Genomic DNA, 26,846 nt, shown 5'->3' with positions numbered 1-26,846 from the left:
TGAAGGGGATTGGGGGAAAAAGTGCGCATGCGTGTCATGTGCCTGTCTGTCAATGGGAGGAAGCCACGCCCTATTTTGGAGCTCCCACCCCGTTTTGGAGTTCCCACCCCCATTTGGAGATCTTCAGGCTGCAGTTATACCCTTCTCAACTTCATATTACATAAATACGCCAGCAGGTGGCGAAAAAGAGTGTCTCATGTGTTATGTTTTAAGTCAACGAACGTATTCACCTGTTACTAAAACTGATTTGGCTTTATTAAAATGTGTGCATAATCTACTCATTAAATAAATAAAGTCTAAATAAGTTGTTCAGATGACCAAAGCACAAGGTTTTCTTGCATAATTAACATTTTAATTGTTTGGTCAGACAATTACACATTCATAAATCGTTCTTTGACAGGATGAAACAGTTCAGAGCTACCCGGTTCACCGAGCTGCGCATGCGCTGCTAATAGCGCCGCGCTGCTCTGGAGGGAGGAATATCAGTGAACGAGAAATATGAGTCAATGGATTACGTGAACGAGAACGATTCGTTCACCTAAAAGATTCGTTCAAAAAGAACGATTTGTTCACGAACGAAACATCACTACTTCTCAATAATCTTCTCCCTAAAATTGTTACACAAGCATCCACTCACCTCATCCACATCACGTTCTTTGCGCCAGCCCAGTGAACGCACAGCTTCCTCAAGTTCATGAGTTGTTTGTCTGAAGTTCCTCCGCGATTTAGTTAGTTCGCTGTATAGTCTGCCCGTGTCTCCTTGATTGATGTTGCACTGCAATGTCTTTATGTATTAAACATGAGTCTAATGCAGGGGTGGCGAACGTCGGTCCTGGAGAGCCGCAGCCCTGAAGAGTTTTGCTTCAACCCTAATCAAACACACCTGAACAAGCTAATCAAGGTCTGAAGGGTTACTAGAAAGCTACAGGCAGGTGAGTTTTAATTAGGGTTGGAGCTGTACTCTGCAGGGCTGCGGCTCTCCAGGACCGGAGTTCGCCACCGCTGGTCTAATGTCTAGATTTTCTGATTTTTTTTTCTTGGAAAGGACTCTGATATTTAATTCATGTACAAATTTGACTCCTGCGCATGAATCCATGTTCAGAGATCTGGCCGGTTAGTGCCAATAAGCTAGAACTTAAAATGTTAAGTTCACTAAACTAAATTGGACTCCTTGAATTTCAGTAACATTAAACTGACTTAAAAAATCAAGTTGAAGTATAACTTATAAAAAAAAAGTTGAAATGGCTTAAATTATTTTTATGAGTTAAAGTAACTTGAAAACATAAGTTGTCATGACTTTTTCATCATATCATTTTTTACAGTGTGCTTATGGGGCTTTTATTTTGAAGTGTATCACCACAGGCGGGATTTGGAAAGGCAAATGGATGTAGTTGCAAATCTGTTTTGCATCTAATGAATACACGTTTTTACTAGTAAGAATACAATTATAGAGCTCTGTGACTAGATTTCTTACTAGTAAGAATTTAATTAGAGAGCTCTGTAATTGCATTTTTACTAGTAAGAGCTGAATTAGAGAGCTCTCTAATTTAATTCTTACTAGTAACAATGCAATTGCAGAGCTCTCTAATTCAATTAGAGAGCTCTCTAATTCAATTGTTACTAGTAAAAATTGAATTAGAGAGCTCTATAATCATAATCGTTACTAAGAATTTAATTGTAGAGCTCTCTAATTGAATTGTTACTAGTAAAAATGCAATTACGACGAGTAACACTGGGATTATTTTAAGATAAAAGGGCTTGCCATGTGCATGCTGAACGGGTTCTCTGCTGGTCTTTTGATAGTAGCATTTCATTCTCATGTAACCATGTAACAAGGGGCTTTCAAACTTTTTTTTTTCTAAGGACTGTTAATGATCTACTGACGAAAACCAATACAATACATACAATAATGTGTCAATACAATATTAACAAGCTTGATATAGACATGGATACAATGTATGGAATGATTTAACAGGCTAAAATAAACAATATAACTAAACTAAACAACTAAAATTAAAATATATAACAATATATAATAAAATTGTTACTTTTTTTTTCAAGGCATGTATTTGAGGCATCATTTTACATAATTGGACCGTGTACATGTTGATCATTACGCCCAATTTATTTATTCTTACTTTTATTTATGCTTATTGCTACATTTTATTATGTAAAAAATAAAATATATTACAAATAAATAAATGTATTTCGATCATACATTATTTATTTGTGCCTAAATTTCATTTTACTTTTATTTATTACAGCACTGCATTACGAATTTAATCATTTCATTATACATTTATTTAATATACTTATTCTGTTAAATTACTCCATAGACAACGTGTTGCTTGCAAAATAAATAAATACTGTACTTTAAAACTGTCATTGCAAAAAAAAAAGAACACTGAAATATTATCAAATTTATTTATTTGTTTAATTTTGTTTTCCAGCTTTAATTATTTATATATTTATGCAGGAACATGTGTATGTATGTATGTATGTATTTATTTATTTTTATTTACATTTTTGAAGGTTTCGTCCTCCATACCATAAAAATAAATAAATTAATTAATTAATTAATAAAAAAGTCCCTTTTATGGTCCTGAGGGTCAACTGTGGAGATAAGACAACCCAGTTCTGGATGAAAATGTAGACAAACTTGTTTAACTGTTTGTACTTTTATTTTATTTTATGCCGTTGCTTTCGGCCATACCAACCTGAGCGCGCCCGATCTCGTCTGATCTCGGAAGTTCTCTATCGCCCACCCTCCCTCACAGTGTTGCCAAGTACGCGGTTTTCCCGCGGAATTGGGCTACTTTAACACTTTTGCCGCGGTTTGTTTTTCATGTCCGCGGGTTGAAGCGACTCCAATAACACGATATTTATCCCCTGCAATGCTAATTTTAGCAGGGGAACCCCGCCAAAAAACGTGTATTTTACCCCATGGAACGTTGGGCTCGTTTTGAGTAGCGATTCGGCGGGTTTTCTTGTGAAAACCTGGCAGCCCTGCTCCCTCATCATATAACGCGGAAGTTGACAGAAATAAGACGAAAACCGGTAGAACGTCTCTTCCTTAACAAATCGCTTCCTTCTTTCTTTTTAAACAACAAAATTAACTTTTTAAACGGAGAAGAGCTAATGTTTTAAATCGCTCTGCGATATTTAAACGTCTTTTAAACTCTGCTGAGAAAATATTGCCGTTTAGTGAAAGTGAAAGTAGCTACAACATGGCAGAATACAGTGACGAGGATATCACAGACAGGCCATCTCTTCTAGAGTCAGACTTAACGTGTCCTGTGTGCAAAGACATTTTTAAGGAACCCGTGTTGCTCTCGTGTAGCCACAGTTTCTGTCAAGAATGCCTGGAGGGCAGCTGGAAGAACCAGTCAAAACGGCAGTGCCCGATGTGCCGAAAATGCTGCGACGGAGAGACACCGATCCCCAACCGCGCACTAAAAAACACCTGCGTGTCCTATAAAAAGGAGAGGAACTGGAGAGGACAGGGTACTGGTGTAGATGAGGTTATCTGTGGTTTGCACCAGCGGCCCTTCCAGCTCTTCTGCATTAAAGACGAGGAACCCGTGTGCGTCGACTGCGTGACTCTTCATCCAGGACACGAGCTGGTGCCTATTGAGCAAGGAGTGCCTTTCTGCAAGGTGAGCTCATTGCTTTTTCCCTATTGTGGTATAAAAAGCAACTCACTTCGTGTTACAGCTACTGAAATGAATAGTGACCTTTTATTGAAATACACATTTCTAACGTGCAGTGTTTTATAGGAGGAGCTTAACATGAAAATCAAAATACTGGAAAGTAAGCAGGACTCCTTCAAAAGAATGAAAAAAAGATATAAAGATACCATCTCCTTTATTGAGGTAAGCAGTCTCCGAAAACTTTTTGAAGGCCAAACGCATAAAATGCTGTGAAATCTTAATAATTTAGAACCAATTCTCATTCTACTTCTCCACATTGTTGCAGAGCCAGACTAAGGATGCAGAGCAACAAATCAAAGAGGAGTTTGAAAGACTCCATCAGGTCTTACGTGATGAGGAGACATCTAGAATAAATGCTTTGTATAGAGAAGAAAATGAGAAGAAGCAAATGGTGAATGAGAAGATTGAAACCATCAGTCGTGATATCACGGCTCTTGCCGAATTGATTCAGGCAGTAAAGAGGGAAATGGGAGCTGAGGATTTGACTTTCCTTCAGGTACATTTTTTTTATAACTTTTGTATGTGTCCCTGATAATAATAAATATATAAAACTTACTCTGTGTTTACCAGTTGTAAACAGGATACACAGATGCATCCAGATATTTTAACAGGTCTGATCAAGTGTTATTTTCAATACATCGATTACAGGCAGAATCCTCTAGACTAATCACTGGTGGGTCAATGACAAAAAAGAGTGTCTATAATTAAAAAAAAAAGGAAAATCTAGTTTAAAGCACATTTGCCGAAATTCTTTTTTATTTTTTTTGTATTCATGTTGGTTTCATATGGCTTTGAAAGTCTTTTCATGATAAGTTTAAATTCACTGTCTGAAAAATGTCAGCTCATTCTGTCGTGTCAAATTCCTTTCAAAATTCATGTCAGGTCATTGTTTATGCCTCACGCCCCTACCAAAAAAATCAGAATTAACTTTGTCAAAAATGAAAAGCATGCCTATCATATTAGATGTGTATTCCAGTCATTGTATGTATGAATTGCATTTTTAATGGGCAATGCTGAGAAATATCTTCAACCTAGGTTTAAATATGGCAAGTGTAGAATATTCATACTGGCTGGGTTTTCTCACACTTTAACATAACTGATAACTAAATTAGACATGTCCCACATTCAGCTCTTATAAGTCAACTTTTCTTCTTCCACAGAATTTCCAGAAGCTAAAAAGACGGTATGTGCCTTTTTATTTTATCAAGTGTTTCTTAGTTCTGCTTTGCAATGAATTTCTTGCTTAATACCACTATAGATAAGTCATATTTACTCACACTGATGCATTTTTTTGTTCTTCACATCGATTATGTTTTTAAAGTCGACATGAAATGAAAATTCACTGTCTAGTTTCTTAATTCATCTTAAAGGGGTAGTTCATCCAAAAATTATTTAAATTATTGAAAATTGTCATTAATCAATGATTAATGTCCTGCTCATGCTTGTCCATAGTGAATAGAGACAAACTTGATCACAGAATCATCCTTTGTGACTCATGCCATATATTTCAAGTGCTCCATGGATATACAATAGGGTTTGGTGAGAAAAAAATTTAATTTATGGAAATCCTGACCCTGGCTGTTGATCTGTTGTGCATTACTGCACATTCATGGCATTCGCCCACGAAAAGCACACAAGTGAAGTGCCCCATTTTAAAGAAATCAAGTTTAATAATAACATGAAACACATTTCCTAGCAGTAGTATCCATGTACTTTTGCAAAGCTCACAAAGAAGTCACTTTCAAAGCAAGCAACTTTCTGTTGGTCCACATGGCAAATTTGCATGACCAACTTGAAACCACTGCAAAATCTGAGTTGGGAAATCTTTTGCCCTCATGCAAAATTTCCAATAGCGTAGATTCCTACTGAAACTGGATTTCACCCACAAAAAAACTGGGCAAACAACAGTAAATATGACCGTACATTTATTGTGAACAGTTTATCTGTGCATATTTTTCATTTTTATTTTAATTTTTTTACCTCATTAAAATTTCATAACTGGACCTTACGGTGAAAATGACAAGACTTCTGTCTAATGATAAATGCAGAAATTTTCCAAAATCCAAACAACCAATGCATAGAACCAAGTGCCCATCCTGCATTTTTTCCGTGCCTTGTTTTGGATGTACATCACAATATTGGGCAGACAAGATCTGTCACAAATTTTTTTGTGACTCTGATTTTGCTAAGATGGCCTCTTGATGTCTGTCACAGAACCCAGTGGACTAGTGAGGAACCACAGAAGGTTCAAGGAGCTCTCATCAACATGGCCTTGCATGTAGGTGCTTTGGGTTACAAAGTCTGGGAGAAGATGCTGACTCATGTCACATGTTGTGAGTGCACTTTTCACCTCGTCTAAAATATATGCAAGATTAACCCCGAGATCTTTGTGGGTCACTAACATTGTTTTGTCTGCAGTGCCTGTAATCCTGGATCCCAACACAGTCTCGCCCTGGCTCTCCATATCTCCAGATTTTTCCAGTGTGCAACAGAGTCTGGAAAGACAGACTTTCCCAGACAACCCTGAGAGGTTTGATCCCTGTGTTTTTGTCCTTGGCTCAGAGGGTTTCTCCTCAGGGCGCCACCGTTGGGAGGTCCGTGTGGCTGACCACCCCAAATGGATCTTGGGAGTATGCAAGCAGTCAGTGGTTCGGAAGAGAAAGTTCACAGTAACAACAAAAGCTGGAGTGTGGACCATCGGTCTGAGTAAAGGAGTCTACAGTGCCTTAACCACTCCACGCACTGAGCTGAGTATAGAGAGAAGGCCTGAAACCATCAGGGTAAAGGTCAATATGGAGAAGGGAGAGGTGTCCTTCTGGGATACAGGCAACAACAAGCACCTATGTACATACAATGATAAGTTCAATGAAAAGCTGTTCCCCATCTTTGGCCCAGGCCTCCAGAGCACACCCATCACTATCTTGCCTGCTAAAGTGACCATACACAAACAATAAGTAAATATGCTTTATATCTAAGCCTGGTGAGACTGAAGAGTCTAAAACCTTCACTAAAGTTGCTACTTATTTTGAACAGAATTCAAGGAACATTTCGGAATCAGTGCAAATTAATCTCAGTCAACAGCATTTTTGGCATAATTCGCCATGTCCCTCTTTTTCTTTAAAAAAAAAAGAGAAAAGAAAAGAATTACAGTTAGAAACTTACAATGGAAAGTGAATGTGGCCAATTCATAAACATGAAAATGCTCAGTCTTTTGATAGTATAGCCACAAGACTTAAACAGTGTGCATTATTAACATGATTTTAGTATGGAAAAAAAATCACTTACTAACCTTTTCTGTGTAAAGCAATATCCAGTTTTACAATTTCATCATCATGACACAATAATGCCATAAACCCTAAAACCCTTAAATGACTGTAAAATCATGATATAAGCAGTGTTACAGATCAAATAATAGTTTTAAAAGAAGAATGAATGTAAGTGCTTTAAAAAAATTATGAGCTTTTAACTTTTAAACTTTAACTTTTAAATCCTCCAAAAACTGGACCCGTTCACATAACCGTGATCCTTGATTTTTGCTTCTTTCTTCTTCTTTTTTTAAGAAAACGAGGGACAAATTGAAATGATTTTTTGTGGTAATCAACGTTATGCCACAAATTCTGTTGATTGTGAATAACTTACACTGAACATGGAAAATTCCTGAAAATGGCAAAGAAAGAAATAGAAATTCACAGCATTTGCTGATATATTATACTAAAACTTATGTTTTTTTTTATGTTTGTGTGATTTCCTGTGTCAGGATGGAGGTATTTTTTCCGTCCTCCACAATGTGAATGGCATCTTCATTGCTGCTAAAACACTATTGATCGTTCAGTACAGAGTGTCTTTTATATCAGTCAACTTCAAAACTTACACTTAATCCTACTACTGTTGAATGATAGTGGTAAACAAATGAATTAAACAAGAACAACTCAATTTCAACCTTTATTTTTACATTTTTTTTGTTTGAAATAGTTAAAGATGACTGTTTTCCGTTTTTATTTGCCATTTAATTGTGCCATGTTATTTACAATAATATAGAATACAGCTTTTGATATCAGCGAGTGACAGTTAAATAACCAAAATTTTATGAAACAATAACAATAAATGATCTCACTTATCAGACTGAATGTGTTTATTTTGTCTCCAGCAGCATTTTAGTTTATTATCTTCCATGCAGTCAAAAAAGGAACACGACATTGGTTAATAAGGGAAAAATCTCTGATTTCACCAGTCTCATTAAGATTAGCTACTGATGTCCAAATTACAGTGAAAGTGCATGTTTTGAATAAATTGTTGGAAGTGTTTAAAGTATTCCAGTATTGCTGCAAACTCAACCTTTTCAACCATGAAACAGACTCTCATATGTGAGATATTGAAAACTAAAAGGTACTTTTCCATGTTGGCTTTAATTAACAGAGTTTATCATTGGACCCTACTTCATTTTGCAATAATCTGACAGCTGGACAGTTGCATAAACACAGCCGCTTTGTTAAAACTCTTAAGTACGGTCTTGATAACTAGTCTGACCAACTAGCAGTTAGCCAAGGGATAATCAGTTTTACTTTTCTGATTCAAATGAACCCAATCTATATTTTTAAGTAATTAAACTGCTGTGGCCAGTCTTAACAATTTATGCAACCGCCACTGGTCTTAAAATTACTTTTAGGCTGTACAAGTGTAAAAATATGACAGTTACAGTGTTATCTATCTGAGGTTCTCATGCTTTCCTCTGCACTGAGAGAGATAACAGACAGAGGACTGTTCTGGGATTCATTTGCCCAAGACACATTTATATAGTAATATGTGACCCTGGACCACAAAACCAGTCATAAGTGTCAGTTTTTTTTAAATTGAGATTTATACATCATCTAAAAGCTGAATAAATAAGCTTTCCATTAATGTATGGTTTGTTAGGATAGGACAACATTTGGCAACTATTTGAAAATCTGGAATCTGAGGGTGCAAAAAAATCTAAATACCGAGAAAATCGCCTTTAAAGTTGTCCAAATGAAGTTCTTAGCAATGTATATTACTAATCAAAATTTATGTTTTGATATATTTACAGTAGGAAATTTACAAAATATTTTCATTAGACATGATCTTTACTTAATATCTTAATGATTTTTGGCATAAAAGAAAAATCAATAATTCTGACCCATACAATGTATGCTAGAAATATACCTGTGCTACTTAAGACTGGTTTTGTGATCCAGAGTCACATATAATGCACTTGTATTTAATGTTAAATAGAAAGGCAACCTCCCCACGACCTTACATACAGGTTTAGAGAATGGATAAACGGATGGAAAGGCTTGCTTAGTCCCATATGTTAGTGTCCCTCATATCAGTGAATATGTGGTTGGAATATTTTTGTCCATGGAGACTGTAGCTTTTCACTTTGAAGTTAGCAACTAAATAATAAAACAGTTGTTAGCAATGCTATTGGAGGGGACAGGGGTTCAAAACAGTGTTGAAAATGTTTTCATTTTTGTTTTAGATACTGGGTCTGGTTTCATCTGCACAGTTCTCAATAACGTCATGGGAATTTGTGTTGATCCTCCACCCTTGTCACAGATGGCTGGTGAGGGCTATGAGAAGACCAATGAACACCTCACATTTAATAGACTTGTTAAATAGGGATAAGGCAAAGGAAATAATAAGTAGTTTATTTGAAACTTGAAAGAAAAATGTAGTACAAAAATACGAATTTTAAAATACATTTTTATGATGCTCATTTGTGACCCTGGACCAAAAAACCAGTCATAAGTAGCACGGGTATATTTGTAGCAATAGCCAACAATACATTGCATGGGTCAAAATTATAGATTTTTCTTTTATGCCTAAAATCATTAGGATATTAAGCAAAGATCATGTTCCATTAAGATATTTAGTACATTTCCTACCGTAAATATATCAAAACCTAATTTTTGATAAGTAATATGTATTATTAAGGACTTCATTTGGACAACTTTAAAAGCAATTTTCTCAATATTTAGATTTTTTTGCAACCTCATATTCCAGATTTTCAAATAATTGTATCTCAGCCAAATATTGTCCTATCCTAACAAACCACATATCAATGAAAAGCTTATTTATTTAGATTTCAAATGATGTAAAAATCTAAAATTGACAAAATTGACCCTTATGACTGGTTTTGTGGTCCAGGGTCACATTTTATGATTGCTGATTGTTGCATTCACAACAATGTGAATGACAAAGGATCTTCCAAATTCCTCAGTATATTTGAATTCTCACAAGACGTTCAAATAAATTATTAACATACTGTAATAAAACTTAAATTTTTTTCTTAAGCCACAACATTATATATATATATATATATATATATATAAACCAAGGATTATTTAAAAGGTAACTTCAAGCCCTGCATATCATATTGCATATAAACAGTATTGCCGTGCGCATATTTTCTCATAAGATGTTGCGCGAGGAAAGAGTCGCATGAAGGTTTTCGCTACCGCACCCATTCTTATCAGTTTATCTCAGTCAGAAAGAGCGGGCAACATCACATTAAATACTGTAAATAATCCATTTATACTGAAGTGATTCCTCCTTCCTTGCCTCCTCTTTCTCCAGTCATGATGGACAAATAAATTCATGTTCATCATGTGATGACTGACCCCTCTCACTCATAACTGTAAACAGCCATGTGCGTGTATTTATATGTGTTTGTGTCAGAGAGAGGGGTGGGTCATATCTTTCTAAAACACTCCTAGCACTATCACAAAACGGGACAGTGCAGGAGGGCAGGGCCTCTTATGATGCCTCATACAGACGTGTGCTGCGACAGTATAGAAACAGTAACAGGAATGTGAACTAAAGTGCAGTTCTGAAGAGAATTGAACTTCTGTAGCTTATTCCCTGATACCTAAAGTGGAGGAAAGGACAAAGCCAACTGAATTACTCCACCAGAGGAATAAATAGAAGAGAAGAGAAAAGTCTGAGACATGTTGCAGTGCCGAGTGAATTTCCTGGACGACACCTACTTTATGTGGGAGCTGGAGGTACCTGAACAAAGACCTCTCTGTATAATGATATTATAATAATGTATCTTATAATATCCTAATATAATATCTTATAGTAATAATGAATTAAGCTTATTTTTTTACTCAACTGGCAAATAGTTATTTTTTCAAGTAGAAATCAATCATAATTAATGAGATTTATGCTTACAAGAAGAAGAAAACTATAAATGAATAAATAAGGTATATATATATATTAACATTAATTGAAAACTCTCTTTCTTCCACAGAGAAATGCACTGGGACAGGATCTCTTCAATAAAGTTTGTGAACACCTTGACCTGTTGGAGAGGGATTATTATGGTCTGGTCATGTGGGATTCTCCTAGTACCAGGGTATTTATTTTTTTCTCAGGCTGACATATGATTCTATTATATTCAATATTTGATAAATAAAAGCTTATTTTTTTAAGTGTAATCATTCTGTGTTTATTAATTCAGGTATGGCTAGACTGTGCTAAAGAGATCCGAAAACAGATAAAAAGTATGTGATTTTTTACATATATTTCATTAATGGTCTGTAAAGATTCTTGCGTTTTGATCTCTGCATCTGTTCCCTATTTGTTGGTTTCAGGTCCAGAAACGGAATTCTTTTTTAACATCAAGTTTTACCCGCCTGATCCCTCCATTCTAGCTGAAGACATCACAAGGTACAATAAGACACGAACCATCCAGATATTCAACACTCAACTGAAATCTCACTCATTTACACTATTTTCTAATGTTTCCTCATGCTTTTGCATTTCACACTTAAGTGTCGTCTCTGTTCTGTCCATCTGGGCATGTTTTTCTTTCTGTGTTGACTGAACACACTGTTCTGTGTAATTCTCTCAGATATCTCCTGTGTCTTCAGCTGAGGAAAGATATTCTGATTGGTCGACTGCTCTGTCCATCAGACATCCTAGCTCTGTTGGGTTCATACACAGTTCAGTCAACACTTGGTGAATATGACCCAAATCTCCACCAGAACAACTATGTCAGTGAAATTGTTCTTGCACCCAATCAGAGTGAAGAGTTGGAGGAGAGAATAATGGAGCTGCATTCCACATACAGGTATCCTATACCAACAATCAAACTCACACATGTCCTCTAACACATACACAACTGCACACATTTATATCATTTCTTTTATTACACAGATTAATGAGTCCTGCCCAGGCAGATATGCTTTTCCTTGAGAACGCCATGGGGTTCCCCATGTATGGAGTAGACCTGCATCCTGCCAAAGTAATTTTATTTAGTGAACTCAACTTGAACTCAAATTTGGAAAATATTTGGAAAGTGTTCATAGTAGATCATCTCAAAAATGAAAACTCTGGGATCATTTGTTCACCTTTATGTCATTTTTAGCCCATATAACTGTATAGAAAAGAAGATATTTTAAAGAATGTTTTGTTCATACAATCAAAGTCAATGGGATCCAAAACAACATTAGACTTTTTTTTCTATACACTTACAACTTTCTGTCTTCTGCAGAACAGAAAAGACATGTTTAAGAAAGTCTTCGCATTTTTGTCAATACAATGAAAGTTAGTGGGGTCCAATGTTGTTTTGGACCCCATTGACTTTCAATGTATGAACAAAAATATGCTTCTGAACATCTTAAAGGTAAAATAAAGTCATATGGGCTTGAAACAATATAAAGGTAAATAAAAGATGACAACATTTTCATTTTTGGGTGTATGTCTTTAATATAGGCTAATGTAATGTTTGATATGTTCATAGGATGTCAATGGTGCAGATGTGATGCTCGGCGTTTGCTCTGAAGGACTAATGGTATATGAGGATGAGATTGAAACAAACATTTTCCTCTGGCCCAGAGTTCTTAAAATCTCCCACAAACGCAGCACCTTTCTTCTGAAGATGCGCCCTTCTGAGGTATTCATGCACATTCATTTTATTCTCCATAACCCACTTCTTTATTTTCTACATTAGTGTTGGATTATGCTTTCCTTTACTCATTTGGTGTAGTGACAAACTCAGGAGTTTTGTCGGGTTTATATGGGTTACATTTTTCCATGTGACCTGATTTAGGAGGATGAGTTTGAGGGTGCCATCAGCTTCAGTTTGGCCAGCTACCGAGCCTGCAAACAACTGTGGAAATGCTGTGTGGAACATCATAGTTTCTTCAGGTATGTCCATGTATATGTAATACAAAACCAAGGCGCAGCATTTTTTGTATCCATATATGACCATTAGAAACACAAGGGGGCGCTCCAGTGAAATATATGCAAATACAGTATTCGAAAGAATTACACATAGTAAAAACATGCTCAGAAACATGACTTAAGACCATACCTCTGAATGTGTTTCTCAGAAATAGACTTCAAGACACAAAAACAAAAAGGCTCCTGACCTTGGGTTCAAGGTTCCGTTTCCATGGACGCACTCAGTCTGAGTGTCTGGAAGCCAGCGGCAACATCACCCGGGCTCCTCCACGATTCACACGTTTTATCATCAAGAGAAAAGGCATCTATCTATCTATCTGATTAACTAATTAAATGCAAGTAGTTTTAGTTGGACAAAGGTAAATGGTATATCTATTTTCAGGAAATGAAGAAATTCTTGATGTTTTAAAACAACCAGTTCGAACAGAGTTGGATGACTGGTTCCTGGTCTATGGTCCAGATAAATGGCGCATTTCTACATCAGGTGAGGCATATTAACATAATTAAAGTAGTAATTAAAATAATAATCTAAATGAAAAAAAAAACTGACTGCCTTATAAATGTGTCATTTTTATGAGCAGAGTATAGTAAATAAATAGGCAGAATTTTTTTATTTGCTCTTGTCATTTGACAACAAATACATTTGATCTCATGTCAAACACATACTTTAATTTATTTTAATTAATGATTCATGTGTTCAAACATACACATACGTCATTTGCATTATAGAATTTTTGGTCTTGTCTTTTCCCTTCTCTTTCTTTTTGAAAATATTAAAAAAATATTTTCTGATGAACTGTAAACATTCTGTACAGATGATGTCATGCTAGAAAGTGAGAAGTTGCAGGAGTGGAAGCATCAGCCAGATGACTGGTGTGTTCTCCTCGACAGCAGCCCATGTAAGTCTTTTTACCGCTGCCAAAAGACCACCGTGTACATTATAGAAGGGCACAGACTCTGATGATAGATAGATAGATAGATTATTAACATATTTGAAACCTGTTGATTCTAATTTTCCATACATTTTGGTATAGGCTTTATGCAATTTCTGGAGCTTGAACCTAACTTAGGCTTTCTCACTTCACCACATACCAAAAAGTCAAGCCACCTGGTAAATTTGTTGACATAAGGATAAAAGGGCAAGCTGGGCTGACATTTTCCAAAACACTCCTGAAGAAATGTCCAAGTCCCACTGGACTGATGTGCATAAATAAATATTTTAGTTTCCATTAAAACTTGACATTCCCTCAAGGAAAGAGCTGTGATTGGTGATTTTCGTTCATTTTGTTCCAGTTTTACTATTGGGCGTCCAGCAGCCCCTTCAGACTGAAGAACGGAGAGAAGATGTGGAAGTTGTGGAGGGGTCAGAGGAGAGGCTCACCGATGAGCTTGTGATAAAACATTCATGTAAAGTTCAGGTCATCCAGGAGGGGTCTGACATAATTGAGAAAGAACTTCCTGATTTTGAATTAAAACAGGAAATCATGAAACCTCTAAAGGAGACACTAAAGGAAGAAGTACTAGAAGTCAATGGAGAAAGAATACAAAGGGTAGTAATCACTAAACAGTGGACACAGGAGGTTGACTCTTTGGTGGAATCACAAGAAGCTGTAAACAAAAAGATAGAGAGGGTGGAGCTGGTGGAAAGATGTGTAATAGTCACTGAAAATAAGACATTGGGATCTGAGGACACTTTTGAGAGATTGGAAATCATGGAACAGAGACTAGAAGAGGTGGATGCTATCAAGCAAAAGCTAGTTGAGGTGGAAGAGCTGAGGTTTGGATTACAGGAAGTGGAAAGTTTGGAACAAAGGTTGCAGCAAGTTGAGAAGGAGGAGCTTCAACGAGCGGAGAAAGATGATTGGTACATTTTACTAGATCGCAGGCCACTGATGCTCACTGCTACCCCCACAGGTATGTCATGTGATCAGCTGTGCATCTCTCACCAGAAATTGTGTTCATTGCTTTTCATCAAATGCTTGAAATGCTTTAAGTTTCAAAGTTAATTGAAATGCCTCAGGTGAAAACTGAGAATGTCATACATCACATTTTTTCAGGAGGAGTTCAAGAAGAGTTGCAACAGATAGTGTATATTCCCCAACCAATGAAAAAAGATGACGATTGGTACATTCTATTTAATGTGCTTCCAAAAACCATGGAAATATCGCGCTCCCTTCAAGGTATCTATGAAAAACCTTTACCTTTTATTACACAGCTCTCTGAAATACCTTATTCTGATTGGTTTTTTTGCGCCAGCTAGCGGTCAGATATATTATATTTACCATCGTCCAACTAAAATAACTACTTTCATGTATCTCTTAACACACTGTGGACTCCTGAATTTGGAAACGCATACTCACATAGTAGGGTCTTTAGGCCCGTTCGCACAAAGAAAGATAACTATAGCAAAAAAGTTTGAATAATCATTATAATAGCCTACAATGAGAATAGTGAACTGCACCACAACTGTAATGATAATGACAGAGGAATCGTTGAAATCTTTTTCAAAACCGCTATATCGTTATAGTTTTTCTAAGTGAAAGCTAAGAAAATTATTGATTATTTTAATAAAAAAGCTCATTTATATTAAAAAGTGAATAAATAATTTTAAAGATAAAGTTGAAATTAATATTTCATGTCCATTTAGTGACTGTCTACATTATTCCTTATAAGTTGCATCTGTTTCCCTGTGAGTAGCTGAGCAAATGTGTTCTTCCTGACCGCTCTTTATAACACTAGAAACATGCATAAATAGGATTTTAAAATAGCCTACTTCTCAACAAATTTCAACCACTAAAATGAGTTTCTGTAACCAGATGTGAGCAGATACACTCCTGAAGAAGATCAGCGTGAAGAAGAGAAGAGAGAGGTAGAAAGAAAAATACAGCAAGAGTTGGTGACACCCGAGAAGACAAAAACACAGACAAGAGAGGAGGTGATTCAGAGCAGAGTGAAAACAGAGGAGGTCCAGAAAGAACAAGAGGAGCAGGTGACAGTGGATTATAGGAGACTACAGCCATTTGTTCTTGAGCAGAGAGCAGCAGAGCCTCAAATAGACAAAGAGGATGACTGGTTTGTTGTTTTGGATGGTTCTCCTAAAAGATCAGGTACACACACTCACACACAACCATAATCACACGCTCGTGTAAAACTCACAAATTAGTATATGCATGATGGATTGTGTTTGTTTCAGTGCCCTCTGTTGAGCTGTATGAGGAGACCAGAGAGGAGGTGATCCAGGGAAGAGTGAGAACAGAGCAAATAAAACAACAGGAGCAGGTGACAATGGATTATGGGAGACCACAGACAGTTATTCTGGAGCAGAAGACAACACAACCTCAAAGAGACGTGGAGGATGACTGGTTCATCATTTTTGATGTTTCTCCTGAAGGATCAGGTACAAACACTATTGTAACTGAACTGGCCATGACTCAAAGTAAGGTGAATTTAAGTGACAGAAAGAGGAATTTACGGAATTGAAAAGAAACACAGCTGTATTAGACTAACATAATAATTATGCCTATTTTCCCTGATATGAAGACTTATTTATCAATAAGTCAAATACACAGTCAAAACAATTAACATAGCATTCTAAAGATTTTGTTTTTGACACAAAGTATCACTAAATGTCCACCATGTTGTTTAACCTTATAAAAATATATTCATTAAAATATGTTGTGCTGTACATATTTGTTTTTAAAAGAAGTCTCTTATGCTCACCAAGACTGCATCTACTTAAGCAGGCCTATACAGTAAAAACAGTAATATTTTAAAATGTTATCACATTTTAAAATAACTTTTTTCTATTTTAATATATTTTTTAAATGTAAATTATTCATATGATGGCAAAGCAGCCTTTACTCCAGTCTTCAGTGAATTCTGATTATTCTTCAGAAACCATAATTCATAAAAATGAAATTTTACGAATTTCTGAATTAAAATGAATCAATATAATGTTTCGGGAAATTTTAAGTATATTATTAAATATTTACATTAATAACTTTGAATTTCATTCCATTTCAGTTTCACTTTAATTCAAATTCTGTGTCCAAATTGAATTCCAGTTCAGGAATTGAAAGGGAAAAAAAATGCATTTATAATTCAATTCCATGCAACACAGTTACAGTCATTCACATTATGCACAATCACACAAATCAAACCATAAATCATACATTTATCATACATAAATCATACATTTCAGTGCCCTTGACTCTTTCAAATCTACAAAGTCCAACTGCAAACCTGTATGAGGAGATCAGAGAGGAAGTGATTCAGAGCAGAGTGAGAACAGAGGAGGTGCAGAGAATGAAACAGGAGCAGGTGACAGTGGAAGATAGGAGGCCACAGCCAGTTATTCTTGAGCCGAGGACAGCTCAACCTCAAAGAGACGTGGAGGACGACTGGTTCGTCATTTTTGACGTTTCTCCTAAAGAATCAGGTACAAACACTTACACACAACCACAGTCAAGAACACACACAAACATAAACACACATATCTTAACACGCATCATGGGTTTGATTTGTTGCAGAGCCCTTGGTGTATTCACAGCTGCAAGCTCCAACTGTTGAGCTGTATGAGGAGACCAGAGAGGAGGTGATTCAGAGCAGAGTGAGAACAGAGGAGCAAGTGATTGAGGTGATGACCGTGAGCGCTAAAGAACAAATAATAGTACCAGAGAAGAAGAGGACAAGCATCATACAAACCCCACAGTTTCCAGTTGTGCCCAGAGACTTTGATGATGACTGGCTTCAGCTTTTTGACAAAGTTCCTTATGAGCAAAAGAGTTTCCCATCAGGTACAGAAACACACATGACATGCCTAAACACTATCACAAACATACAGCAACAAAAATACAAATGACTGGATTGAATTGGCTTAAAAACCACTTACTAATACATTTTAGCATTGTATACTAGAATATTCAACAAAGAATATTAAAACAATCATGATACCTTATGTGTTAAAATTGACATATACAACTTTACTGTAAACTGTATAATTAAAATGTTTTTACTCAAGACTACTAAGAATCATTAATACATGCTTCTCATAAATGCAAGTTTTACATTTTTTTTATAAATTTAGGGTACAAATAATTTCACAAGCTTCTCATGATGCAAACCCCAGTGTTTCCTGTGCTTCTTTCAGATATCAGAGGCAGAGATTTTGAGGTCCGTGAACCCATCAAAGACCAGAGAGTTCAGAGAGTGGTGGAGGAGCAGATGAGAGAGAAAAGACTGATCACTGAAGAAAAGAGAGTGATCATTGATGAAGTTGACGATGACTGGTTTGAGCTTTTGGATGCAGCACCTCCTGAGATGAGGAGCGTCCCTTCAGGTGATTACAAGAGCTGCATGTCTGATTTGCTTTAGGTGAAAGACATATTATAATTAGTAAAACCTTTATACTTTTGATCTACAGTTGCAGTGGCTACTGAAGAGCGCAGGATGAAAGAACAGGAAGACAGAAGAGTGAGACAGCAGCAGATGAGAGTGAGAGAGGGGGAGGAGAAGAGACTAAGAGAACTAGAGAAGCGAAAACAGGAGCTGGAATTAAGAAGAGCTCAACTAGCTGTTACTGTGAAGACAGAAGCACAGCCTCAGATTGAAAAAGATGACGACTGGTTCATTCTTTTTGATGTTTCACCAAAAGAAACAGGTCAGTTTGTGGTCAGTAAGATTTTTTTATGCTCACTAAGGTCAAACATACAGTAAAAACAGTAATATTGTGGAATACTACAATTACTCTTTTTTTTTTTTTTACTATTTTAATATAATTTTTAAATGTCATTACAACCATTACTCCAGTCTTCAGTGTCAAATGATCCTTCAGAAATCATTCTAATATACAAATATGATGCTCAAAAATAATTTATTATTATCAATGTTGAAAACAGTTGCTTAATATTCTTGTGGAAAAATAATGTAAAATTGTAACAATGTAAAAGTATTTTGCCATTTTTGATCAATTTAATGTGTCCTTGCTGAATAATATAATTATTTTCTAAAAAAAAAAAATCTTACTAAACCCCAAATATTTAGTGGGTTTTTTTTTTGTAGAAATTTTAGTCAAGTAGGTTTTTTTTTTGGTTTTTTTTTGAATATACAAAGTAACAACATATAAATGGGATAGATTACATGATCACACAACTGGCAGTCTTTGTCAACAAATTCTTATTCTCTACTCTCTTTAAAGTTGTTGCAGATGTCCTTAAAGTGGACAGGAGGGCTGAGGAAGAGAAGAGGAGAAGGGAAGAAGAGAGGAGGAGGCAGATAAAAATAAAAACACCATCTGTACCAGAGAAAAAACCAGTACAACTGCAGACAGAAGCGGAGGATGGCTGGTTCACACTTGTGGGCATCTCCCCTAAAGATTACGGTATGAATCACACAAGACATCAGAAATGAATATTCTCTAATGTCAGTCCATCTGTTACCATGTCTTCTTGAATATTTCTTCTTCTGTCTCTAGTTCCCACACCTGTTATTTCCCCAGTGGCTCCGCCCAAACCCCGCCCACAGATCCCAGCTGACCAACCACTCACCTCCACTCCGACCGCACAACCTGTGTCCATTACAAAAACCTATCAGGAGAGGACTAAAGACCTATGGAACATCACACTGGAGTCTGAGGTTACAAACACACACATACAAACTGCACATACACACAAGAGCAATATGTCAAAGTTCCACAAGTTTCAATCGTCTAAAATCATATTTCTCGATATTAGCAATCTGCAACTGAGTCGGTGCTCATGAGGAAGGTGAGATACTCATCCGTTTCTATCATTTTTGTCATGTTCCTTCTTATCCAAAGCATATTAATCCACAGTCTTGTGTTTTTGTAGACAAGGACAAGTGAAGGAGAGAGCATCTATATTCGTCACAGCATTTTGATGCTGGAGGTGTATGAAATGTATATTGGTTCTTGCGATAAGGATTTAAGAAGGCTTGTCTAGTCTAATCAATCCTTCCAATATATACTCTTTTTAGGATTTTGATGTGTCCCATGAGATGATTTTGAAGCACTATGCCAGCATTTCTCAACTTAAGCGTGGCTTTATGGAGGTCAAGCAAGATTTCGGACCCACTGAATGGGACAGACGTCTCTCATCATACTCGCCTACTTCCAAAGCTCAGTTCCCACATGCCAACGAAGAGATACTCGTGAGAATGGGCTTAGTAAGTTACATACATTAACAAACAATCTACATCAGTGGTTCTCAACCAGGGAGCCCCAATAGGTCTTACATTTATTTAGAGTTTAGTCAAATTAACAGAATCCTAACTAAAATGTTAAAAACACTAAAAGTAGAGATGTACCACATTAAACTGATATTATATTTTGAGTTTATTTAGTTATAATAGAAGTACAGGCTTACATATCAGCTTACAGTAGATTGGAGGGCCTTTGAATATTGTCTTGGACAAAGGGGGGCCTTGGTGTTGAAAAGGTTGAGAATCACTAATCTACAGTATCTAGATGTGAGAGTAACTTAGGAATGCGTCCAATATCATACAGCTTTATTATTCCACCGATTACTATTCCAAGGAATGTGTTTAAGCTAAAGAAAAGAGTCTGTAAACCCATACTGACTGTAAAATCTCCTTTTGCAGATTGAAGAAGATGGAAAAACAGTCTTGTTTCGCTCTCAAGAGATAATATATGTGTGAATTCTAACAGCTTAAACTTATGATTTCTATGCACTTACATATAATCCCTGCTGAAACATTCAAGGATGTGAATATGTTGAAAAATGTGCTTTGCGTGTTTTATACAGTAGAATGTAATTCTGTTTTGCATTTTTCTTATATTTGATCGATCTAATTTAACATTGTTGATGGTAGACGTTTCCTTATACACTGGTAATCATGTCCACAACAGTATATCAAAAGCATCACTTAATTTGTGTAGACCTTCAGACTAAAAAAATCTAATCTCAGGCTTACATTTGGTTTATTTTAACTGCTTACACCAATTCAGTTATATTCAAAAGGAATAAAAGCTGTCATATGCACTGCCAAATTTTAGGTGTGTTTATTTTGAGAATGAACTTAAGAAAAATTAATTTCAGAATCTCTGGAAACAAATCTTATTTTAAACTATTTTACTTTTTAATTTATAAGTTAATTTATCTTGTTTTCAGGATTTTTTATTTTTTTAGATATTTAGCTGTAAAACAAGACAAAATTACTAAGGAAAAAAATGTAGTTACAACTCTCATCAGCAGGGGCTCACTAGACCAGTCAAACCCTCATTCCTTAGTGTATAGTGAACTGTTAAAGCAAATTTAATCCACATTACTTTTGCTGGGTATCAGACAGCTGTACTGGTTTTGCAGCAATAGCATAGTTCAGGATTAACCCAAACTAATCAAAATAGAGGATTACTTGCTACTGTATGACTGCACGTGACTGCGACTGCTTAAAGCTTGTCTTTCAGTCTCTAAGAATTTGAACATGTTGGATGCAGAACAGTTAAGACAGGAGAAGGAGAAGCTGTATGCATGCACATGTGTCTATTTATGTGTGTATCACAGGTGGCCGCCTTTCATTTTTGCTCTGACATTTATGTGAACTATAAAGACCAGCACTACAAACACAATAACACATAGCGCAGTCTCTATTCTTTTGGGCTTGTGTGGGTGGCACCACATGAAAAAATAGGATCATATATAATTGATTACTTAAAATTCACATGAACAAAAATCTACAAAGCCTTATGCAACTCTCACAAGTCAGGTAACAATCCATTATTCAAACAAAACAAAGCAACTATATAAAAAAGACACCAGAATCAAGTGACAATACAAAGTAAGATTCATTCAAAACCTTAAAAAAAACAAATCTCTATGTATTCATCCACTTACATGAATATCAACTATTTCTCTCAGAAAACCCTAAGCTAAGGGTTAACCTAAATGGTTAAGCTAAATGGGAGTTCTGTATACTGTGATGTAATAAAAAAGACTGTGTACAGCAATATGACAACATAAAATGACTCCTTGTATAAACAGACATACGTGGCCATTCACGAACAAATGACTCTTATGAGTCAGTTCTTTTTGGTGAATCAAAAACATACAGCGTGACCAGTGAAGCTGATTCATGCAAATAAGTGGGTTCAAAAAGATTAGCTTGAATCCATCTAGTGAATTGGTGGGTTTTTGTTAAATGTGAGCCAAATTCATCACAATTAAAAGAACCAAAGACTTAAACTACTTCAGTCTGTGTGCATTGAATTTATTTAATACACGGGTTTCACAATTTGAGTTGAATTACTGAAATAAATGAACTTTTCCACGACATTCTAATTTATTGAGATGCACCTGTATATAATCACAGCATTCGCAAAGAAAGAACTGTAAGCAAATTGGACATTATAACGGAAATACACCCAAATGAATCAGAATCGAATCAAATAGAGAAATCTGTTCTATACTCAACCCTAACATCTTTTGGCTTGAATATATTCAATATATTCACTATGTGGACCTTAGTGTGGACTGCAGGCGTTAAAGTCTACCGATCCTTTGGCTCTTCTTTGTTCAATATCATTAGAGATGAATCTGCAAGATTCACTTGTGTTAGCTCCACATTTGCTATATTTTCCACTCCCATCTTGTTCCGGTATGTCCGATCAGGGAGAGGTGGAGGCACTGGGTCTGAGGAGCCAATCAGACAGTCATTGACTTTAATGACAGGCAAGGCCAATATTTCCATGTTTCTGCGATCTCGGAGGGGTGATCCGGTTTCCAAGTTCACTTGACTGGAGCTACATGAACCAGAGGATGGCGAAGAACACTTTAGGGTGGGAATTCCGGCAACTTCCTCTAAGCAATGGATGTTGAGTTCAGACAAGTCCAATGTATGCGTGTTGGTGTTCGTTTCTGTTTGTGAGAACCGTTTTGAATGACTGTTCCTTTGAGTTTGTACGAGTGGTAGGATCTCCTGGTTGTCTTTATGTTGGTCTCGCTTATGACGTTGTTCTCGGTCACGATTTTCATAGAGAATTGTGTTGGCACAAATAAAGATAAAAAGCCCAACCCCCATGATGACAGGACCAATCAGCTTCAGTTTCTCTGAAGAGGTGCGTCCAGTTGAAACATGATGTGGCGTTTGTCGGCGGGGTTGATTGTTCCAATACCCCCCCACAGCAACGCCGATTCCTACTATCAGCAAAACACCCGCAAACAACAAACAAGCCCCTGGTGCAGATCGCAAATGCAGTCCACCAATCACAGGCCCTGTATCTGGCCTTAAGGGCGGAGTCTCCAACTCCGGGGCTGTTATAGAGACTTTTTCTGTGGGAGCATTTATCTCAGACATTCTCCTAAAAAAAGCATAAAATGGGATAATGAACTTCAAATACTCAATAAAATCACCCTGAAAAGGTACAAAATACTAAAGGAAGATTTAAATATAAATTGTAGTTGGTTAAAAAGTAAAGAGTGAGTGGGTTATTCTCACATAACCCAATTCCTCTCCATACTTGCAACTATAATTTCATTTTATTTGATAAATGTATTATTTAAAATATATATAAAATAATATTTTATAGAACATTTATCATACATAGTCTTTTTAAATGATAATACTGAGAGTTTTTGCATATTGAAAGCATGCATCATTACAATAATCCTAGTTTCTCAGAAGCATTTATTTGTGGGCAAGACAACTAATCCATGACAATCCTTGTATAATCCTTTTTTTAAGTTCTTTGTACTTCCAGTTCCTTCCAAATGCTGTCTGATGTTTCATCTCTGCTCAATAAGGCAGTCTGTCTACTTTTGTCTGTTTTCTTATTTTAACCTTTGTATATAAAAAACACAATTGCAATTAACAATGTTTTTTTTTCATCCTACACTAAAAATGTCCTACCTTGCAAGTACTAGTACGTACAACATAAAAAAGGAAATTTACTTTTGGTACTTAAGTACTTTTAAAAGCAAGTACTTCTGTACTTTTACTTAAGTAAACATCTGTCTTTACAACTTTCACTTGTAATGGAGTAATATTTGACCAGCAGTATCTGTACTTTCACTCAAGTAATGGAGTTAAGTACTTTGTCTGCCTCTGCAGTTGTTCTTGACACATCTTGTGTTAAAATCATGGGTAGCATTTTTTTAGTTGTTGTAGAAAATAGATATCAGGATGCAAAATCGCTGTAACCAATTTCTTAAGAAGATACAATTTATTATTATTTACAGTGTCCGAGAGAGCTCAATGCGCTGCAACTTCAGAAAACACATGCAAATAGAAAAAGCACCAGCAAATTAAGAAAGCATCTTCATTAGTTTGACAGCACATGTAATGCAAACTCACAACACAACCAAATACAAAACACACTGCAAATCCTCACAACACAAACAAAGAAACGCGCTGCAAGTACTCACAACCCAATCAAATATACAGAAACGTGCAAGTAGCACAAACCACAACAATATTACCTCAACAAAATTAAAATTAACTATGTTATATATTTATATTTGCAGCGTGTTTCTGTTTTTGTTTGAGTTGTGAGCATTTGCAGCGCGTGTGATGCCAAATTGATGAATATGTTTTCTTAATTTGCAGGTGTTTTTTTTTTTCATTTCCAGCGCGTTGAGCTCTCTCGGCCACCGTAATTATTATTATTTTTAACTACCAGTGCTTCTAGTCAGGACATACAAACAAATCCAACTCAAATTCTAAACCATAAGCACTGATCTGTAAATGACACTGCATTGGCACTGCAAAAATGTTAGAATGGTATTTATAAACATATTTTAATCTAACAACATAATTTTGTGTAACGATAACCACTATTTTGATATTTTTCTTTTCCACTAAACTGTTTATTCATATGTTACCCTGGACCACATCATCATTTCTATACATCATATATACATCTGAAAGCTGAATAAATAACCTTTCCATTGATGTAGGCTATTGTTTGTTAGGATAGGACAATATTTGGTTAAATATTATATTACAACAATACATTAGATACAACAATTTGAAAATGTGGAATCTGAGGGTGCAAAAAAAATCAAAATATTGAGGAAATCGCCATTACAGTTGTCCAAATGAAGTTCTTAGCAATGTATACTATTGCATATATTTACGTTAGGAAATTTACCAAATATCTTCATGGAACATGATCTTTACTTAATATCCTAATGATTTTTGGCATGAAAGAAAAATCAATAATTTTGATCATACAATGTATTGTTGGCTATTGCTACAAATATACCATGCTACTTATGAGTGGTTTTGTGCTCCAGGGTCACATATAAGGTCAATTGAGATCACCAGGTTCCCTCTATAATTTCCTATGGTTTTTTAAAATAGCGGTTTCAGATTTAGTCAGTGGTTAACATTACTTGAAAAAAATGTAAGGTTTGCCCCTAAACTCATGCAACTGGTTAAGTCAATATTTCTAGACTGGGCTAATTGGATTCTCAAACAAACAGAATAGGCCTAATGTTATGATAGCGCCACTTTCACTTTTGCAATCAACATGAAAATGGCTTAATTAAAGCTGCCCAATTACAATGGGATTGGCAAAATGTTTTAACATGGAAAAAATGCACATTTACAGTAGCAAACTTTGTGGTGTCAAACAAACATATTTCGCAAGAGCAGTAACAGTGGCAGGTTTTCAGTACAATTGTTTTCATACCCGTAGAGATCGTGCAGTAGAAATACATTAAGTCCACACATCACCACCTAAAGTTAAACTCCCTTAAACTCACCTCAGTAGCTTCTCCTCCACCGGAGACACATGGTTCACGGTCCGTTTCAAATACGCGACTCTACTCTAACTCCCATGATGATGGGGACGCGCTAATCCATCAGTCTCCGTCCTTAGCCAAACGCGTGTATCGCGAGCTCGAGGCGAGGCGCGTTTACTTTAACCGGCCAGTGACGTGGGAGTGAGCGAGGGAGAGAGAGTGTGGTTAGAGGGTCATGGGAACATGTGTGCAAGCCCGCTGGGTCCCACGGTGGGCAGAATAACCTATTCTTAGAGTCTCAGAGGACCCAGGCCCATTTCAAGCCTTTTCCTGACTGACTCAGATTGTTATTATGTATTATATTAAGTTATTAGAATATATCATATGACTTCAGATTGGGCATTTATGAATGTTCAATATTTGAGATTCTGTAGTGTAGGGTAGGCTATATGCCCAGTATGTGGAGTTACTTCTGTTTTTTATTATGCAACCAATAGTGTCTGAGACCAAAAGTATTTATATTGTAATAAAAAAATATTAATGTCTACTTAAAATAATTGATAAAACTCTCTACACCATATATTATTACACAATGTGCCAAATATGTAAGCAAAAGTTTCATGGTTTTTTAGTTTTTATGTTTGTGTAATGAAAAGTGTGAGAACTACAACCAGAAAGATTCATTCACAGTGCAAAGAGTTTTGTTATCAGGTCATTTATTTTTGTAATTAAAAAGTTAAAACAATCTTTTATTTTTTTAAATTACAATCTGATTATTTTTGCTCTCAAACACAGTATGTTTGATTGCATAAAACAGACACAAGAGAAAATCCATACCAGTTGAACCTCTTTTTCATAAGCGTTACGTTTTAAAATTCCAGTTTGGTATAAGAAAAGCATGTGGGATATGATTGAATTATGTATTCTGTATGACAGAAAACAAAAAATAAACAAAACAGCTATGTTGGAAATCTGTATTCATTCTCCAACTTATCTATTCATCCATTTGAGACTGGACCAAAAAAAAAAAAAAAAACCTCACAAACACACAATCAGTCACACATAAAGAGTCTGATTAGAGAGACATTTAATCTACAAACACACACATAAACCAAAGAAAACAATCACAATCTGATATAAACTCATCCTTGACCCTAACCACTGTGATGAGGATTCCCCAGATCTTAATTTTCCATCACCATCCAAATGCATC

General features: G+C 36.0%; 3 protein-coding genes across 3 annotated transcripts; 2 read left to right on the top strand and 1 right to left on the bottom strand.

The window, feature by feature from the left end:
* The first annotated feature begins 2,836 nt into the window (after positions 1 to 2,836).
* Positions 2,837 to 7,631, top strand: LOC107706366 (zinc-binding protein A33-like). Its single transcript, XM_016510062.1, has 6 exons — positions 2,837 to 3,656; positions 3,777 to 3,872; positions 3,976 to 4,206; positions 4,871 to 4,893; positions 5,925 to 6,043; positions 6,129 to 7,631. Exons 1-6 carry the CDS (start codon positions 3,228 to 3,230, stop codon positions 6,662 to 6,664), a joined length of 1,434 nt encoding a protein of 477 aa, XP_016365548.1. The 5' UTR covers positions 2,837 to 3,227; the 3' UTR covers positions 6,665 to 7,631.
* Positions 7,632 to 10,473: 2,842 nt separating this feature from the next.
* LOC107706360 (trichohyalin-like) lies at positions 10,474 to 20,943 on the top strand. Its single transcript, XM_016510049.1, has 25 exons — positions 10,474 to 10,732; positions 10,981 to 11,085; positions 11,191 to 11,233; positions 11,324 to 11,399; positions 11,584 to 11,802; positions 11,889 to 11,976; positions 12,475 to 12,627; positions 12,784 to 12,881; positions 13,067 to 13,218; positions 13,300 to 13,401; positions 13,733 to 13,816; positions 14,211 to 14,831; positions 14,975 to 15,097; positions 15,734 to 16,024; positions 16,111 to 16,314; positions 17,119 to 17,355; positions 17,447 to 17,713; positions 18,067 to 18,255; positions 18,340 to 18,576; positions 19,114 to 19,296; positions 19,390 to 19,550; positions 19,649 to 19,681; positions 19,766 to 19,822; positions 19,911 to 20,099; positions 20,535 to 20,943. Exons 1-25 carry the CDS (start codon positions 10,676 to 10,678, stop codon positions 20,589 to 20,591), a joined length of 4,026 nt encoding a protein of 1,341 aa, XP_016365535.1. The 5' UTR covers positions 10,474 to 10,675; the 3' UTR covers positions 20,592 to 20,943.
* A 137-nt stretch (positions 20,944 to 21,080) lies between these two features.
* LOC107706353 (uncharacterized) lies at positions 21,081 to 26,799 on the bottom strand. The gene is made up of 3 exons (XM_016510037.1): positions 25,655 to 26,799; positions 22,247 to 23,250; positions 21,081 to 22,065 (listed from the first exon to the last, which is right to left on the bottom strand). The coding sequence occupies exon 2, from the start codon at positions 23,244 to 23,246 to the stop codon at positions 22,440 to 22,442; it is 807 nt and encodes a 268-aa protein (XP_016365523.1). The 5' UTR covers positions 23,247 to 23,250; positions 25,655 to 26,799; the 3' UTR covers positions 21,081 to 22,065; positions 22,247 to 22,439.
* Positions 26,800 to 26,846: the final 47 nt, after the last annotated feature.

The sequence above is a fragment of the Sinocyclocheilus rhinocerous genome, unplaced genomic scaffold, assembly GCF_001515625.1.
Source record: "Sinocyclocheilus rhinocerous isolate Xijiao unplaced genomic scaffold, SAMN03320098_v1.1 scaffold1333, whole genome shotgun sequence".
NCBI lineage: Eukaryota > Metazoa > Chordata > Actinopteri > Cypriniformes > Cyprinidae > Sinocyclocheilus > Sinocyclocheilus rhinocerous.
Note: the sequence above shows the minus strand (reverse complement) of the source record. Positions and strands in the feature narration are given on the sequence as shown.

What these genes read in the sequence shown, in the direction of transcription:
- LOC107706366 (XM_016510062.1), top strand. Translation starts at nt 3,228, where the DNA reads ATGGCAGAATACAGTGACGAGGATATCACAGACAGGCCATCTCTTCTA. An exon ending in ATACCATCTCCTTTATTGAG is followed by an intron (nt 3,873 to 3,975) that starts GTAAGCAGTCTC and finishes ACATTGTTGCAG; the next exon opens with AGCCAGACTAAGGATGCAGA. An exon ending in GCTGACTCATGTCACATGTT is followed by an intron (nt 6,044 to 6,128) that starts GTGAGTGCACTT and finishes TTTTGTCTGCAG; the next exon opens with TGCCTGTAATCCTGGATCCC.
- LOC107706360 (XM_016510049.1), top strand. Translation starts at nt 10,676, where the DNA reads ATGTTGCAGTGCCGAGTGAATTTCCTGGACGACACCTACTTTATGTGG. An exon ending in GGGATTCTCCTAGTACCAGG is followed by an intron (nt 11,086 to 11,190) that starts GTATTTATTTTT and finishes TTATTAATTCAG; the next exon opens with GTATGGCTAGACTGTGCTAA. An exon ending in ACAGCATTTTGATGCTGGAG is followed by an intron (nt 19,823 to 19,910) that starts GTGTATGAAATG and finishes TACTCTTTTTAG; the next exon opens with GATTTTGATGTGTCCCATGA.
- LOC107706353 (XM_016510037.1), bottom strand. Translation starts at nt 23,246, where the DNA reads ATGTCTGAGATAAATGCTCCCACAGAAAAAGTCTCTATAACAGCCCCG.